Source organism: Scomber scombrus, chromosome 7 (assembly GCF_963691925.1).
Source record: "Scomber scombrus chromosome 7, fScoSco1.1, whole genome shotgun sequence".
Lineage (NCBI taxonomy): Eukaryota > Metazoa > Chordata > Actinopteri > Scombriformes > Scombridae > Scomber > Scomber scombrus.
In genome coordinates, this window is record NC_084976.1 from 17,673,065 (window position 1) to 17,685,228 (window position 12,164).

The window sequence follows — 12,164 nt, forward strand, 5'->3', positions numbered from 1 at the left end:
ATGCATACTAAGATCTCTGAGACTCTGAAGTACAACCCTGCATGGACACCTCCCCATGCACTGTGCCCTCCTTTGTATGTACAGATATATACAGTATTTTACAACAGCTATATTTGTTAATAAGAATAAAAACACTGAAGTCTGCGTGATGAATTATTTACATACAAAACAAGTTTACATTCACACCCATTTTGCTCACTGTTGTCTTAATGCATCTCTGAACACCTCAAGACTTGGTTTGGACAGTCAGATTAGAATCTATCTGTACATCCTGTGTGCATTTATACCTGTATGTTAATGTGGTTAAAAACTATCTATACTAAAACACTCCAAAAGTCCTCCTGAGCTAGCCTGCCCAAGAGGTACTTGTCCTTTATCCCATGGTTTGACCCTCATTAAACCACCAGGACCACAGATACTAAAGAAACACGTTCACCTGAATGGAAAAGGCGATGAGGGTACTGACCTGGAGGAGGCCTCTTTCTGAACATCTCCACTCTGCCGTCTTCCTTCTGCTATGGCCCATGGGACTGTCTTCAGAAAGAAAGAAGGCAGGAGAGAAGTACCAATTACTGAGTACTAAATAATATGTTGATGATTTTTTTCAATTAACTGATTAGTCATTTGGTCTTTAAAATGGTCATACATGTTGATTGTTTCCCAAAGCCCAAGATGCATCCTTAAATGTTTTGTTTTGTGCCGACTAACAGTCCACAACCCAAAGATATTCAGTTTACTATCACAGAGGATTCAAGAAACCAGAGAAAATTCACATTTCAGAAGATTGCACTAGAGAGTTTTAGTATTTTTCCTTTAAAAACACTCAACACAATTATTATAATAGATTATATATTATAATTATATAATATAATTTCTGTCAATCGATTAATCATCTAATCATTGCAGCTCAAGCAAGGAGGTCCAACAGCAGAGGGTTGGAGTGCTTATATAGGAGATGTTATTCTGGTATAAAGTGTGACAGAGAAACTGACCACAGTATACATGCCTGTACTTAAACAAACCCAGAGAGTGGTGCTCTATTTTCTGGCACATTTTTTTTGTGTCATGACAGGAAGACATTGTTTGCACGGTATGAACACCATTTATTTGTCTCACAGAGAGAAAGTGAAAATTAGTCAGGCATTACAACAGGACAAATATGAGACCATCTCTGGTCTGTTAGAGCTCTAATGCGGAAATGACATTCAGCAGAGAGCTCAGAGAGCTGCATCCATCTCTGTGGCATACTGTGTCTGGGGGCTTGTGGCTCACTCCAGATCCACTGTCAGTCTCCTCCTATAATGGATGAGAAAGAGTAATGGAGCGACATTTCTCCCCTGCTGGACTCACAGCACAGCAAAACATCTCCTCCTCTCCTATCCTCTCCTCTCCTCACTTTCCCCTGTAACCATGTCTCCTCTCTTTTCATTTATGCTGACCTGCTAGGATTACACATCTCACTGCTTTCACTTTCTGTGTTTTATCTTGGCTAAGTGACGGTGCAGAGGGGCAGAAAGATGAGAGATGAGGTTGCAGAGGCGAGGCGTTATACATCTTTGTCTCGGGGTTGTAGTGCATACTAGAAGGAACAAACAGTATGGCTGACAGGGGCTCAAGGCAGTGAGTCTCCAATCAATACTCTTGAGAAGAGCTCCTCTGTCTCTCTCCATGTGAGTTAGGCTGATCAGCTTTCAGCTTCAGTTTCCAGCCTAGTCTCTTGACCATACTCTCTTTTATTGCAAGTGCTCGACTCACTTTTTACACTATATTGTGTACTAAATCTTTTTATCAGTCTAGAATGAGAGGTGTTAGTCTGTCAACTCTTTTCAGTCTTGAGTTGTAACCTCCCTCCCTCTCTTTCTCTCATGCTCTACATCTGTGGCTTGCAGCTCACATACATAACCCTATAGACCTGCAGCGCTTTGATGAAATAAAGCTGGGAGCTGGGGGAGTGAGAAACACCAGGGATACACTGAATATTTGAGCACCTTTTTTGGCCTCTGGGCAGAATTACTTTCATATCTCTCAGTAGTCAGGCAAACGTTTTAAAGGATTTGGGGGCAACAAAAAATCCTTAATAAAATGTGTGGCTTTGAAAAGCAACACCAGCTTCACTACTTCACATATTAGACATTACATACTGCAATATTCCTGTTGAGACACACTATAGGTCTTCAGTACTTAAAATGGGTTTATGGTTTATGGTGCATGACATCAGAGTATAATACTGTGTTTTTAGTCTCCTCTGGGATATTACAGCAATAAATTATAAGACAGCAATGGATGCATGACATCCCTCAAAATGAATGAATAGATGAGACTGTTGTTTTCACAGGACAGTACAGAACATGACTGAGACAACAGAGGTTTAAGATAAAGTTGAGCCATTAGAACTTTCCTGCCCCGAACGCTAGTTATAAAAGGAAAAGTTAAATTTATAGATTGATTACTTTCTGCTCCTGGTTTTGATGTACCTACAGAGGAATATGATGGTATTTTGTTTTGTTTTGTCTCAATCCATATCGTTCCAGTCGTTGCACATTAGAGGAACAACAATTAGTCAATGAATTGACTAGATGATCAATTTAAAATTATTCAGCAACTATTTTGATAATGAATTAATCATGTTGTTTTTTTTTAATTACAGCAAAAATAGCAGATATAAATTTGCTGGTTTTAGCTTCTCAGATGTGATAAATTCATGCTTGTCTTATGAGAGTAGACTGAATTTTTTATATGTTAAACAATATTTTATAGTTAACTCTGGGAAACTATAACAGACATTTTTACTGTTTTCTGACATTTTGATGACAAGCTAATTAATCAATGAATCGGTGTCATAATCGACAGATCAATCAATAATGATAATTGTTATGTGCACCTAATATACATATAGTATGCATTCTTCTTCTTCACATCATTTTAAAGTAGTTTTAGGGTGACCTATGTAAGTATTTTACAGACTTTGCTCTGATATACTGTTGTAAAAAAAAATTAAGGCTGCAACTTGTGATTAATTTCATGAACGAGCTGCTGATTATTTTTTCAGTCGAGTTTTTAATCGATTAAAATTTCTATTATAATTCCCCATGACCCATGGTGATATTGTTTGTTGGACCATCAGTCAGCTGTATTACTTTCTTATGGAAACTAACCAATAAACTGAAACAACAAAAGTTAAAGCATTGTGCATGTGGCCTGCTCTGTAGGCTGGTTGTGTTTATAAAGAGACTAAAGCTACAACCATTAGTCGATTAACCGATGAGTTAATTGACAAGAATTCAACTAGCAACCATCTTGATAGTTTGAATAATCATTTTAGTAATTTTTTTGGTAAATATATAAAACATTAACTGGTTTTAGCTATTAATATGTGATTATTTCATGCGTTTTGGACTGTTCGTCAAATAAAAACAAAACATAGCCTACTGTATGACGATATGGACTCTAAGAAATGATAAAAGGCATGTTTCACTTTTTTCTGACATTTTAAAGACAAAATGAGTAATCGGTCACTCAAGATTGGTAACAAGTACTGATCCCATACCAGTTTTTCACTAATAAGCTGTACGGCTCACTATGTGGCAGCGACTGGGATCACTGAGTCAACATTATGCTTGACTTAAACATTATTTCCTAACTTTGTAGGACAAAATGTAAGAAATAAATACATAGATATAATTTTACTGAATCATTATTTATTAAAATAATGACACCAGATACCGATCCAGCTATTTGAATCAGTATCAGACCAATATCTGATATTAGTAACGGTGCATCTTTTGGCAGTTAGGTTGCCTTTTGCTTTTTTGTTGTTGTTTTAATCATCTGTCCCCATGTCTGCTGTGCTCAGCTTTGTGTACACTCAATATACTTGACACATTCTCTGACTGAGTTATTTGACAGTTTCTAATGTTATTATTATATGCTATCATAAAAAAAAATATACCTTGACTTTGTGTGATATATGCATACCATCATGTTAAAGTAAACTACAGGATTACTGCAAACAACAAAGTGAAACAACAAGACAAGAATAACTATAACAAAGTTAAGCCACAGTGTAATCGGTCTGCTCTAAAGGCAGGTTGCGGACTTCTTCAGCAGTAATTTTATTATACACCACAAAGTCCACAGTCCATAGACATCCATTAGAGTAAATGCAGTTAGAGTGCTAGTGGCTTTGGGTAAATGCACAGTCACATGACTAACTTTCACTTTAAATTTGGGGAAATTTAATGACTTAAAAGTCTATAGGCTACAATAAGTTCAAACCAATAAGTGGAGCTCCTGCGCGCACTGAGCAGCTTTACAGTAAGTTACAGAGTGTGGTGCAGTAAGACGAGCTGAGCACTTCAACAGGAAAGCCGAGACAATCATCAATATCATCAGTTGATAAGGCAAACCGTCTGGCCATGCTGTATATGACGAGGAAGCTAACACAACAGCACAGGAAACACAACATACCTTTTCAAGTTGGCGTTATAAAAAGGTTCCTGCTGCTCCTCTCGCCGAGGTCATGATGAGGTTTCGAGTTTGAATCAGAGGCGACGCTGGCCCGTGATGTAAGGCCACTGAGGTGGGAGAGGATGTGCTGGAGACACCGTGTCGAGGTGAGGGGAGGTTTGGCTTTGGCTTCTGCCAAGAGAGAAGATGGAGAGGAGAGGAGGGGCTGCACCTCCCTCACACTCTCCACCTCCATCTCCACCTTCTGCACTTTGTGGACAAATTCACTGATGATCTGACATATTGCTCAACATCTGTGATGTTTTTTACTGAAGAAATGACCACTGTTTGGAAGCACAATATTTAAAACACTTCAAATTGGACATATTTCTGTTCTTAACAGTTAAGTTTACGCTTAAAAAAAACTGTTTCTTTAGCAGTCTGGACACACTTTACCATTTATCAATAGCCATGTGCTTTTTTCTTTTGGTGTCATACCGCCCCCTGCTGCTCTGTCAGCATTACCTGCTGCAACATCTGCTTAATGTCCAAGGTCAACAACATCTGTATTCTCACCATGATGCAAAACTGTAACAATGCTGTCGGAAGATAAACTGCACTTGCAGATTTAACAAGGGGGATGTAAAAAACATTTTTATAATAATATTTGTTCTAGTGGTAATTCATGGCATGTCACAAACAGATCTTTTAAAACAGTATTCCATAGTTTTATAGTCCAAAACTCAAAGTGGCTGTGGCTCAAGTGGTAGAGCGAAGTGTCCACTAATCGCAGGGTTGACGGTTTGATCCCCATCTTTTCCTGTACTTGTGATTGTGTTGCAGTGTCCTTGTGCAAAACACTGATGCCACCGTCTTACATGGCAGCTATCATTGGTGTGAATGTGAGTGTGTGTGTCTCTGAGAGGCAAAAATTGTAAAGCGTTGTGTCTGTTTAAGTAAAAAAGTGCTATAAGTGCAGTCCATTTACCCCAAAAAGTTACCCCCTAATGCTATAACATAAAACTTACCATCCATCCATCCATCCATCCATCCATCCATCCATCCATCTTCTTGCCGCTTTATCCGGGGTCGGATCGCGGGGGCAGCAGCCTCAGCTACATAAAACTTACTTAAACTAAAAATGTATCCTCATCAACAGTCATATTTAATGCTTGAAAACATTGTAGCATGCACACATATGCTTTATAGTATGAGATAATGTACTGTTTCGGCGAAGAATAATATAACAAGCATAAAGGATACTGTGGGAGATGAAAAGATGGTATTGTATGCAAACTGTTTTATTTTTTGTTCTATATTACACCAGGTGTGGAATAACCCAGTCTATATTGTTAGATTATGGATGTGCACTATAGTCAGTGTATTGTTATTTCCTGAAAGTGCATTTTAGACTACTGTGGAGAATATTACAGCAGAGGGAAAAAAAGAAGAGGATACTAATTTGAGGAAGAAGTAGGCTACCAAAGACCATTGAGATTGTTGTCTTGTCCTTTTCTACCCTCTTGTCCCATCATTGCATGTGAATTGATGGTAGTTACAGTTTGTGTCAATGTCACAGAGCACTAATTTCCAGTCTTGACCTTTGTGAACATACCTCTAAGGTTCAAATACATCATTACTCTGTAGTCAACCAATGCCACAATCTTCTCTTGAGTGTATGTCTCAAGAGACCAGAGTAATCTAAAACACTGATGAAAGGTACAGCGCTCACAATTATGATATTGACCTCCAAACGTGAGAGACAAACTAGGCTTTAACCTTCTTTACTTCACATACAATAAACACTGCAGCAGGCTTATAAACACATTTGCTTACTAGCAGATTGAAATAATAAAATAGTTTCCCTCCCTGCCACCAGAATAACAAATCAACTCAACAACACATACAGCTGCCTTTTTCCTCTAAGGATTTCAGAATGGATACTAACAGAAATATAGAAATGAATAGCAAAAGACATTAACTTCTTGGATTTATTTATGAAACCGACATTTTTATAATGTGAAATACCACATTGCAAGTTCAAACAATTCAACAGAAACAAATGAGACAGTCCCGTTAGAAAACCCCAGGTTAAAGTGCATAAATCATTATATTTACACTGTATACTGTAACTGATGGAGACTGTGTGATACAGGGGGGAAAAGCTGGTGAACCTTGAGTCACATTTTTTTTTACACAACATTTGAAATAATAACAGTGTTCCAAAGTTGAATGGTATTGTATTAAAGAGTCAGACTGATGTATGTTTTTTTTTCTTAGACTAAAAAGCTTTACCAGCTTAATTTATGTTCAATATTCATTTTGACAACTCAGTAATATAATTTACTAAGAATAAATCAATATTTAAAACAATAGGGGCAATTTCATTACAGTAACACTTAAAAATATGCAGCCTTGAACTCTTGCCCATTTTCCTGTGTAGTGGTGGGCTGCTTGATAATATCACTGATGGTAGCGAGACTGGACTGGTCCATTGGAGGGTCTGGATCAGGAAGGTGCCACTCAATGAAAAACAAATACATTAAACTACCTAAAACTCCTCCAATAGGTGGGGCCACCAAGGGAACCCAGAACCAATAGTTGTAACACCTGAAGAACAGAACGAAAATATTCAGAGTTACAGTAGAGTATTTGTAGCCAAGTGCAATATTCTGAAGCCATTTAGACTTTCCTTTCCCTTAAAGTCCGTGTAAAGTAAGAATAAATATGTGTTCTGAGTTTGACATACCACAGAAAAGTGTGTTGTTAACCACCCTGCCAAATTTGAATGATTAAAAAAATCGCCAAATATATGAAATTAGGCTTCAAAGTTGTGTAAAAATCAGCCTCTGTCTCTGCTCCCAAACACTGTTGGAGTGCCCGCCGAGTTCGCTGAAACCCCGCCCCCTACCAAGTGTCACCTGTTAATCAAAGTCACCACCTCTACCAGAAACATGGACTATACAGCAGCAGGGGCAGGTTTATGCCAATCACTGCCGCAGTGATTTTCAGACCCGCCCACTAAATCCTGAACACAGAAATATTGAAACCAGGCGGGGAGTTCCGGTCCTCTGAAATGAGGCCAATGCAGAAGTAACTTAAAACTGCATTCTATCAAAAGGCCACCAGGGGCGACCGTTTGGTGTCAAAAGGACTTCCATCTTTATACAAGTCAATGGAGAATTCACCAACTTCTCAATTGATTTTTAACCTCAGTAAACGTTTTCAAAATGTGTTTATGGTCTCAATCGTTTAGTTTAGTTTAAAGCCTTCTTCAATGCAGTATGATGTTCATTTGTGAAATTTTGGCCTCCCTGATTTTATATTTGACGATAAAGCAGGGTATGCATTAGGGTGTGGCTACGTCGTAATTGACAGGTTGATTGATTCACAGGTTCAGGAGCGCGGACAGATAGACTGCAGGAAATAGCCGTAAACTTGTTTCACACCGACAGTTTTCTCCGGAGTTTTGTGGTTATAGTTCGTCGTAACAGCTAACTTGGTTAGCATCAGGTTGCCCATATAAGTAGAATCTGTGTTTTTATTTTTCCCGGCATGCACCTGCAATTTTCAAGATGGCACTGCTCAGATCTGAAACTATTGGCCTCCGAGCAGCAGTCCACAAACCAATGGGTGACGTCACGGATGTTACGTCCATTTCTTATATACAGTCTATGATTGAAAAACAGTTTGTGAAGCCTAGCTCCACAACTCAAATGTAAATGTTTGAAATGCTTTTTATAAACACATTTATGACCTATTTAATGTGTTTAGAAGAAAATGTTTGAATTCACTTTACACAGTCTTTAAAGCTGCATTATTTTTTTTAAATTAACATTTAATCAAATGTCTATGTTATATCAGAGGTTTTGTGCATTATGAACCCTCAGACAACAAAATCGACAATGCTAGAGATATTTGTTTGGATCCTTAAGCCAGTCACCTTTGTACTGGTGTTAAAGCAGCAACCATGAAGTGCCATATGTGTCCGGTTTGAATCCAGCAGTTTTGAACAGCAGTACCGACAAGCTAGTCAAGAACATTTAGCAAGCTGAAGCTTCAGAAGTTTTTTTTCTGTTGATGGATCCCAAAACAGAGCTAACTTAAATTTTCAAAGAAAACTGCAATGGGATGATAATGTTGCTCTGTGTGTAAGTAGGCAATTATTTGTGCTTGCCAGCTTGTTCAGAGTTAATTTAGAGTTTGTAACGGTTGTGAACCACAGAAAAACTGCAGGATCATAAGATCATATAAAGACACATGTTGCATCATCAGATGTTCGGTAACAAGCTGACACATGAGTGTCCCAAGGATCTTGTGCCTTTGGTCCTGCTAAAATCAGCTCTAACATCTGATAACCTTTGACATACATGATACTATGAGGCACAAAAGGTCAAAGATCAATAATAACCGTAATGCTTTTCAACTGTAATTATAAAAGCTTTAATTAATTGTGCCCGTTGATCAGGATGGCCTTAAAATATTTAATTAAATTATCAGTGAGGGAAGTTGTGTATGTTTAGTACTGTTCATGTACACTTTATATGTAAGATAAGATACTTACGTGAAGACCTCTATGCCCCAGCCTGCAGTCAGTGTAAAAAGGCGTGGCCCTAGATCCCGAGCAGGATTTATTGCACCACCACAGTTAGCTGACATTGACATGGAGATCCCCAGAACGATCACTGCCACTATAGGAGGGATCAGCTCTGAGGGAGCAGGGGTATTCCTCTTTTCATTCAAACACAGGATGCACAACATCAGCATGCCGGTGCCCACTACCTAATAGAATGTATAAACACAGCAAGAATGAGATCAATAAAACAGTTGTTAAAGTGCTGATGAAAACCTTTCTTATGAACATTTTTGAAATGTCACAGTAGGAAAAGCACAGATGTGAATAATTCAATTAATGATGGCTACCCTCTGTTTCAGGGTCCTGGTAATGTGCATGCTAGCTCACTGTCACACTGTCATGACTTCCTGACACACTCAAATAAAACAGAGCCATCATTTACATTATTGGTGCACTTTTCCTGCCATGAAAAGTAAAAAAGTCTGCTGTGTACAGTAAAAGGTGACCTATCTTCCCAACTCACCTGGTCAAGGAAACTTCTGCCCAATGTCATGTACTCAGATGGATATGTGGCAAATATTGAGGCTGTCTCATTTGGGCCATAAACAGTCAACACTCCTCCACTAAAGTCCATAATAGCATCTGAAGCAGAAACAGAGGTCATGATGTGAAACAAACATAAAAACAAACAGGATCCAAATATGGATGTATATAGAGTGCAGATGAGCGAAATGTATGTTATTTGATGTTTTGATGGCGGTGAAAAACGCTGTCTAACATAGCCCAAAATCTCAGCTAATGCATACAATTTTCATAATGAAGCCTTTTAACCTCTTGCGCTTTTGTGCATCTGCATTTCTTATATTTTTATTTTATTTATCACCCATCTGTATGTCAATGATATCAGCGTTTGAGGTGCCAAAAAGACAAACCATAGTAGACTAGATAGACAAGCCCTGATGCCATATATGCTCCCAGCAGCTGGGAAAGGCAGTAGGGCACCAACCTCCCCCATTGCGCCTTCCCCAACACACAGAAACTCAGAGTTACCGCTGGGTTCAGATGGGCACCTACAGAGAAAAAAAAACAGGAGATGGAGAAGAGGAAGAGAGGAAGTTAAAGTGAATTACAGTGAGAAAGATTGGCCGGTAATGAAATATCTGATTATTTGCAGCCATATAGTGTGTCAGCCAGGAGTAGTTGTCTACTAGGTGGATATCAGTCAGACTGAAGACCTTGAAAAGCTGGACAAAGCCAAAGAGTCCTAGTTATTAATGTGATAAATCTAGAGTGCTCAGATCAGTGAATGTCTGCAGTAATGTAAAAGTCATAACTCAGAGTGTAAGGCAGCAAATTGAACTCTACTGTTGGGTTGTATGGTCATTTCTCAGGCATGAGAGTGTGATAAGTTAAAACATCACATCAATTGGAAAAGTTAGTGTCCATTTTTTTTTTTACCTGTGATGCCTTTGGTGAGGTACATGGCCGACATCACACCCACAGAGAAGGCCATGTTGACTGACAGAAACTGGCCTTTTGTCTCTCTGCTGGTCTTCATCTGCGCTGCAGCAGAGCAGCCAAAGAGCTTCACAGCAGATAAGATAGAGATAGAGAGAAAGAGCGATAAGTCTTGGAAATACTGTAAACTAAACAAGAACAAAAGACAATCCTTCCATGGCAAAAGTGAAAAGCCACCTCAATCACATACAAGCAAATATACAAGTGCACATATTGTAACACTATCTTTGGGATTGATTAACTATTTATGTATCAAACCAATGATTCGGTTCAATATTCAATATTATTTCCATAACCTCATAAACTTAGACTTTGTCATGACACTAGCCGCTTCTTATCTAAATGACCATAAAACAAACAATGTGACTCTGAGACGCACAGATGAGCGCGTGTAGCAAGTAAACACACACTTGTATATTACACATTAATCTCATGAAGAACCCACCCTCAACAATGTGGTTTATGCTCAAACTTCACAGTCAATAAATCACTAATTAACTTGTATTATCAATGTATTACAGGAGGTCACATTAAACTCAACATCGTGTTAAGGTCAAATATATCAAAGTTGTAGCTGGAAATTAAGTAGGTGAAGTGATGAAACGTGACACGGATCTGCATGTAAATTGACTTTAGTTGTTGTAACTAATTCATTTTATGGATTATGTCAAGTTCAATGTTGCTTTGTATATATCTGGCAGCCAAAAGACTTTCTTCTTTTGGCAGAGCACAATAAACTAATTCAATTAAAATAGGAATGGTAACATTTCCTCATCAGTTCACATGGTAACTGAATAATACTGGATACTCGGTCCATCCCAATAATTTTTTGATTCTTTAAAATATACAAATATACAAGAACGTTTTTTTAAATAATTAAATCACAAAACATATTCACTATATATAGACAATCTTTTCATATTTTCTTTGATTTATGATACATTTCAAACTTTGGTGCAAACTTACAAATATGAGTTTTTTTAAGATGCTGTAATACTTCACATTTAAAGACATACAACATATATTACTCACATCTCCCAAAACCTAGAAAACGAATTGAAATGATAAAATAAAATGTAATTAAATTCCCCCAAAAAAGTTAACTTCAAATAAGAAAAGCAAGTTTGTGTAAATTAAGACGAGATCTAGAAAAGTCATGTTAAGTTAGTTTATATATTAATATTGTTTCTCTTTTATAATATAATATTTTTCAAGCTTATTTATCACTTTTGTCTTTGAAGAGGTTTAAAGAAACCCCATACTCTCTGAACCCTGTGTGGATCTTTTTAGCATCAAAAGCTAACTCACAGAGTCACATGTCACTTACCAGCAAGATAAAAGTTCCCAAGAACTCAGCCATACACTCTCGCACCAGGGCATTCCTCACTCTCAGTAAACGCAGCTTCACCATGATTGGAGTTGAAAAATGAAAATGAAATCCCTCTTCTTATCATGTGAACTCAGCTCTCTGTCTGTCTGTCTCTACTGTCAGACCGACCAGCTGCTGGCCTCAGCTCAGTCTGTCTGTCAGTGGAGCAGCTAATGTGGTGCTTTTAGTGAAGAAGGTGACAAAAAATAAAGTTTTTAGTCACAACCTCCTTCTGGGCATCTGGAGAAACCTGTG

General features: G+C 38.0%; 2 protein-coding genes across 2 annotated transcripts in view; one reads left to right on the plus strand and one right to left on the minus strand.

The window, feature by feature from the left end:
* The window catches only part of slc50a1 (solute carrier family 50 member 1), a 390,175-nt gene that overhangs the window by 51,829 nt on the left and 326,182 nt on the right, over positions 1–12,164 (plus strand). The gene's annotated exons all lie outside the window — the stretch shown is intronic.
* On the minus strand, positions 6,846–11,951 carry aqp10a (aquaporin 10a). Its single transcript, XM_062423106.1, has 6 exons — positions 11,868–11,951; positions 10,481–10,607; positions 9,955–10,092; positions 9,546–9,664; positions 9,011–9,228; positions 6,846–7,056 (listed from the first exon to the last, which is right to left on the minus strand). Exons 1-6 carry the CDS (start codon positions 11,949–11,951, stop codon positions 6,846–6,848), a joined length of 897 nt encoding a protein of 298 aa, XP_062279090.1.